This window comes from Trichophyton benhamiae (assembly GCF_000151125.1).
Source record: "Trichophyton benhamiae CBS 112371 chromosome Unknown contig01094.0, whole genome shotgun sequence".
Classification (NCBI taxonomy): Eukaryota; Fungi; Ascomycota; class Eurotiomycetes; order Onygenales; family Arthrodermataceae; genus Trichophyton; species Trichophyton benhamiae.
In genome coordinates, this window is record NW_003315093.1 from 372,081 (window position 1) to 378,250 (window position 6,170).

The following is a 6,170-nucleotide window of genomic DNA, read 5'->3' on the forward strand; positions in this document are numbered from 1 at the left end:
GTGGCCTAGTACAAGCTAGAGCGAGAGGGTTGACTTACACTCGAATCCACCCTTGAGAGTGTCAAACTCCAGCTTTCCGGCTTCACACGCGCTCAAGCTCTGGCAGAATAGTGTAGCAACCAGAAGATAGAATTCTTGCGGGCTACAAGAGGACATGGATTCATCACTAATTCCTTCAGCGATGAACAGTGCTGTAACCCACGCCCCAAGGTTTTGCTGTTGTTTCTGCGTCAAGTCCTCCAGCTTTTGACTTGATGAACCTTTCTCGAGTAATCGGCACATAAATGAATCCGGATTGAAAATCCCAAGGTCTTGGGAACTCAGATCATATTTATACTTGAAAGCAAGAACCAGGAGAAGAACACTTCCAAATTCATCGTAGACAGGCTGGCTTTCCCCTGAGTGTTGTTAATAACGGTTCATTCAGTCGAATTGAGATTTAAGTATTTACCTTGGTCTTCCTCCCACTTCCAGGAATCCAACAAGACACAAAGAGGTTGCAATATAGCTTGTGGGCTCTTGAAGAGTAGCATGATGTCCAGTGTCTGCGGCCTACGTGACAAGGAATTGCATAAACTCTTCAATGTCATGGTATCCTTTCTCAGGCACATATTATGCATTACCTAAGTTGTCCATGTTAGTGCTTTGGACAATCTTGGTTCAATGGAAAGCCCATACCTCCGCTATAGCTTCAACAATTGCCCTTGCGTTGCCGTCCATCGACTCGATACCATTCAGCAATTGCTCTGCCCTTTCATGGCTATTGTTTATCTGAGCAACTAGATCGTGCTTGACGAATCTTCCGCCATTCGGCAATGTTTGCATTGGGTTCTCTCCCAAGAGGCGTTCAATACTTGACTCGGGTATTAATTTATGCAAAGCACACGAGAAAAGAAACTCTTGTCTCACGTCAGACAAAACCGAATTACCATGGGTAGAGAATATTTCTGAAAATGATGGGAACGTGTTTGGGTCTACCCGCGCTAAAGCACGAGTGATACATAGTTCAACTGGTATTGGCTCTACCACTGATCCTGCTAGGTCTGACAGGAACGGAGGGAGTTTGTTGACGAGAAATGCCCGGAAGAGAAACATTGATTGCTGTGGCTCATTGCGGTACATTCCATTTGATAGGACATCAAATGACGCTGTGATAAGCTCTTCAACAAGTGCCATGTGATTCCCCTACGATACGTAAGTATGTGGTGGAGATAATGCTAGATACCAGACTTACCCCGTAGCGATTATTTAGATAATTAATAAGAAGATTATCATCTATCAAAGGTCGCCCTACGAGCTATAGCAAGTCGTTTAGTATAGTTGAGGAGAATTCGTGGCCCAAGTAAACAACATACCAGAGAGTTGACATATATATACAACCCAGCCCTAGAGCTTACTGGAGGAATGTCCACAACTCTAGATTCGAACTCCAAGGTAGAAACAGCAGTATCCTCTATAACATGATCTTGATTTGATTTTTCACCTTTCAGAAAAAGGTTGAATTCCTTCTGCAATTGATCAAGCCGGTTTCGTAAGGGAATGGATATCTCGGCACATATAGGAGAGTATGCTGTCAAAGCTCGGGCCAGCTTCATTCGCTGGTGTTTAAATGCTTATACTGTCATTAGAAACTGAGGACACCACGACACAATTCGTTTTCGGGATATGGGTTACAAGTACTGAACCCCTTTAAGAACTTACTTCCTGCGTGTTGAAATGACAGTGCGTTTGCACCCACTTCCGTTGCTGCTAAGGCTCCGAAAAGAAAACCGACAGCTATGAATATGGAGACCACATCAGGAGTGGCCAACATCTGTGTTCCACTGCCCTCACCCTTTTCAGACCCCAGATGAGCATTCCACGACACTAGGGCTAGAATCCAGTCGGCTATAGCAGAACAAGTATCCATGAACTCAAGAGCTACCTTTGGAGCATGGCCAGTGGTCACAGCTGTAATCACATTTTGTATGATGCCATAATCAGTTAATAGAGTGGCAGGCCCTTTAGAGTCCGCAGGCTCTGTAGATCCTTTCTCATCAACCTTTTGGTCCGTGTCTTGGTTTTGTGCTTGATTTTGTTTCTTCCAGTGCCGAATATCGGACTTGATGCTCGAGTGAGCCAGGAGAGACGGCAAGATATTAAATAGCTCGACCTGTGTCAGCTTTTGGACGGCATCCACATAGTCTGGTATTAACGGGTCCCAATCAAAATCCGTAACTGCCCTCGACTCTAGAATAACATCAAAAAGATCCATATGTGAAATAGGGCGGCGGCGTAGCATCACTTTGGCTAGGTTGTGAAACTCATCCGCGCTGATTCTTTGGAGAAGGCATTGACGCAAAAGTTTCTGCCATTCTGGTCGCGAAGCTCCAGACGGCTGTTTCAACAGTGAGACCATACTGTAGGTATTAAATTTCTTCGGGGAACAGAGGCCACTGCGAATGGAACCAGTATGTCATTCCGTTAAGCATGAAAAGAATAGCGATAGGCCAAGGGTATGTATATATATATTTGTAGTCCACCGAAACGTTTGATAAGCTTGATAAGACAAGTCTAGGTACTTATACCAGCGCCAGGCTGGGTGGCTAAGAATATGACGCTTCTCTTAGATTGTTGTCGACCTGACGGTAGTCTTAAGTTCCTTTCATTCCCCAAAGCTGGAGGTTGCTGCAAAGATTATATAAGCGACATGTTACATAATCGGTGAATGACGTAATCCATTCATTTCTTCACTTTATCGCTCACGTCACTCATCCTGATGAATAGGGGCTATAGGCTGGCTAGTAGCAGGAAGGGGTAGACTTTCCTTAATAATGGCATCTATGCCTCGAATGCCACCGCTTAGCCATATCATGATCGTTGTGATGCCGGATGCGCAACCTTGGAGAGAAACCTTCACGTGATGTAGGGTCACATGGTTTATCAGCTGGGTCTGGCTTATATAATCCACGGTATTTCGTTTATCACATGATTCCCACGTGGTTGTGCCTGCTGCGCCACAAGTCCAACGACATGCTTCGAAAGTGCGTCTCTGGCGGGAGGACGAGGGTGTCGAGGAACAGACGCCAGAGGCGAGATACAGGCCGTTTTACGACGGCTTTGTGCAGTGGCTGAACGTTGGTATTCTGGAATCTTCGGATTATGTATTACACTCTTGCGTCACACCTTGGATTCCGTGCAGTAGCTGGACACATCGAACTAGCACCGGTGAAATAATTTGCCACGACCACATGGGTATCTGCGCAACAAGGGCGTTTGCAATGGCGTCTTCGGGCCCAGTGACCCCATTTTAGTAGTAGGCAACGAAATCATTTGCCATGGCCATTACTATGACACTCACCGTGGATAAATCACCGTCGGCCTCGAGGATAACGCTAGTGGGGTCGTAGTGCATATGCAAATGAACCCGGGCGAGCATAGGTGCGAGGCGCTTCTAGCACATTTGCCTCCCTCATTTGCCATTCTATAGCACACCTATGATCTGAAGAATGTACCTGTACTGAACCTAACTTATATCTAGAATTTGACTCAATTGACCACTTGATTGCCCAATTGGATTGTGGATGGCAGCAGTTAAGTGTTGGAAAACGAGGTGGCTTAATTTGATCAAGGCACTTGCTATAAGTAATACCAGACCAGGGCAATGAAAATATCAATAGATGATAAATACCTAAGTATTTGTTTACCTCGAAAATAAGAAACAGAAAAAAATTACGGGTCCCTTTTTTATCTTCATCTGTCGTCTCCTTACGCCAACCCATAACAGGGAAAATAGTAATGAGACCGGAATGTGAATGTAACAAACGAGCGGAGGGTATACAAAGATTGCCGCCTGAAGGAAATATAAGCAAAAGAAAGAAAGAAACCTTCCCCCTTCTTCTAGTAGGGGAGGAGGAAAGCGGCGTGGGGGGGGGGGGGGGGTGATATGAAATATGCATATGAGAATCGTTGCCGTAGGTATCATTCATCGTCGTCAATAATTATTGCTTTTCTCTTTTTCTTCTTCGTCTGGTTTATTTCTTGTCAGGTCATTTAAGACCTCGTGCTTCTGCTATGTCTCGAGTATGTGTTCGACTGGCGGTCTGCCATTTCATCTGGTGACCGTGGGCCAATCATCCAATCTTCCATAGCCAGCCACTCACTCCAGCTCTTCTCCGCGGCTTCAATCTCGGAGTTTTCTGACCCCTGCAATGGCCTGAGGAATGGAATGGTCTCGAGCGGCAGAATATCGTAGTCCTTCTTTACAGCCGCCCATCCTCCGCTCTTGGCAGCAAAGAAGAAGTTGCGGCGTTCTTGTTCATGTAGAGAGCCAATCCCTGAAGCCCAGTCGTCACCAAAAAACCCATGTAGAACTCCCGGGTAGTCCATGCCTGTTGCAACTAGTCGACGAATATAAGGTACCATAGATACACTTGGAGCAACAGGAGCCCCTGAAGGTTGGCCACCAGGTGGAGTGGAAAGGGCAGCATCGGCCGCGGAACTAAATATAGGGGTGGGCTGTCTTTGGAATGGGAGATGTATGTTTAGGAATGAAGAAAGGGCCTGTACAGGAACCGTGTGTTGGGCGTGGTCGAGGAAATAGCGTTGGCAACTCTGGTAGCGTGGGTACCATTCAAAGATATCGAACGGGGTGTCTTCAGGGCGCTGAGAGGCTTCGGACATGCCTGCCCTAACCACCGAATCGTAGTGGACGCGAGGATCTGTCGACATCGTGGCTTCGGGCGCCTCTATAACCTGACTACTTTTGCTACTGCTGAACCCTTTAGCGCTCCGTTGGTCATGTCAACGTCAAATCTCAAATCCATGTTTTACCCTCCCGAGTCATAAACATGTCCCCGGATTTTTTTCCCTCCTTACATGCTTGGGGGTTAGAAACGGGGCAGGGAAGGGGTTAGAGCAACAGTCGCCGCGGTCCAAAGCACAGAACCGTCCTAGGATTTGGGGGGTTGGTATATACCTGTTTCCGGTCCACGCCTTCCGTAGGAAAGGCCAATTTGAAGCACGAAGTAATAGAGCAGTTGATAGGAGTTTCCTGAACAAATTTGGATCTCTCTCGGGTATCTCCTTCCCTATGGACATTGGCTGGGAGGCGTGTTTATAGACTGCTGGCGCATAAAGGAAACGCAAGGTACAGCGTAAGGCCCGAGCTAAAATAGTAAAATTAAAAAATATAAATAAAAAACCATAAAAAGGGCGAAGGGAACGCAATAATCCCCGTCAATGAGGTGTAAAGGCGGATTACTATGGGAGATCGTATATGCTGACCACACTTGCCAACAAGAATTGAGCAAACCTGGGTGGAAGGAGGCGTATATTATAGGAAAGGGAGCTGAAATAAAGTGACTTGTGCCTGGGTAGCGATTGACTTTTTAAAACAATGGGGGAATCTGGTCTTGAGACGTCAGTAGAGGAGAAAGATATAGGAGAAAAAGAAAGGTAGACAAAAAACCCCCTTCGGCCTACTTGGCGTGGAGGCGAAAGTACGGAGTGGGCATCTGAAGGACGAAATGAGAATCCCACTCATAGTTGAACTAGAAGAGAAAGAAAAAGAAATTGAAAGTAATAGAGGCGCTACAAGGGTTGGATGTAAGTTAGTCAGAAGGGTTTGATCTTTTGGCGGAAGGAAGAAACAATGCTCCACTATCTCTCCTGCGATGGACTTGCATTGCGTGTGGAGCTACTTTGGGCTGGTTTAAAGGCTGATTCTTTCTGGGCTGTATGGGAGTTTAATTCGGGAGGCAAAAAAAAAAAAAAAAAAAAAGAAGCTGTCAGTTTGCCCCTGTTAAATTAATGAACATTTACGTTTGAGGAAGGACAGTTACCGAAAGCATGAGCTGCATTTTCCTGCGGTGCATGTGCATCGGCATCGGCATCAACGTGTACCGTAATCGAGATGTCGAGGCCGGCGGTCGATTCCATGGATGCTTACTCCGTAGAGGCCGAGGTGTATGACGGAATAGGGGCCATCTCGAATAGGGCGAGTTTGGGGGGATCCGTCTCATAGGAGCATTTTTATCGACGATGATCTTCGTGAGTTCCCTAGCTCATTTATCTCCGTGAACGTAGATTGGGTAGTCATATGGAGTATGCATACGTTTAATGCCCAACATGAAGAGATCAGTCAAGCAAGGGGGAAGAGATGGGGTGTCCGTGTTTCATAGTTTTTTTCC

The 6,170-nt window shown here is 46.3% G+C and overlaps 2 protein-coding genes across 2 annotated transcripts; both read right to left on the reverse strand.

The window, feature by feature from the left end:
- Window positions 1-15: 15 nt before the first annotated feature.
- Window positions 16-2,398, reverse strand: ARB_01696 (uncharacterized protein; the record flags this gene model as incomplete). Its single annotated transcript, XM_003012142.1, has 5 exons — window positions 16-398; window positions 452-545; window positions 679-1,185; window positions 1,356-1,570; window positions 1,702-2,398. The coding sequence occupies 5 exons, from the start codon at window positions 2,396-2,398 to the stop codon at window positions 16-18; spliced, it is 1,896 nt and encodes a 631-aa protein (XP_003012188.1).
- A 1,634-nt stretch (window positions 2,399-4,032) lies between these two features.
- On the reverse strand, window positions 4,033-4,542 carry ARB_01697 (uncharacterized protein; the record flags this gene model as incomplete). The annotated part of the gene is made up of 1 exon (XM_003012143.1): window positions 4,033-4,542. A coding segment is annotated over one exon (510 nt), but the record flags the coding sequence as incomplete, so codon positions are not given.
- Window positions 4,543-6,170: the final 1,628 nt, after the last annotated feature.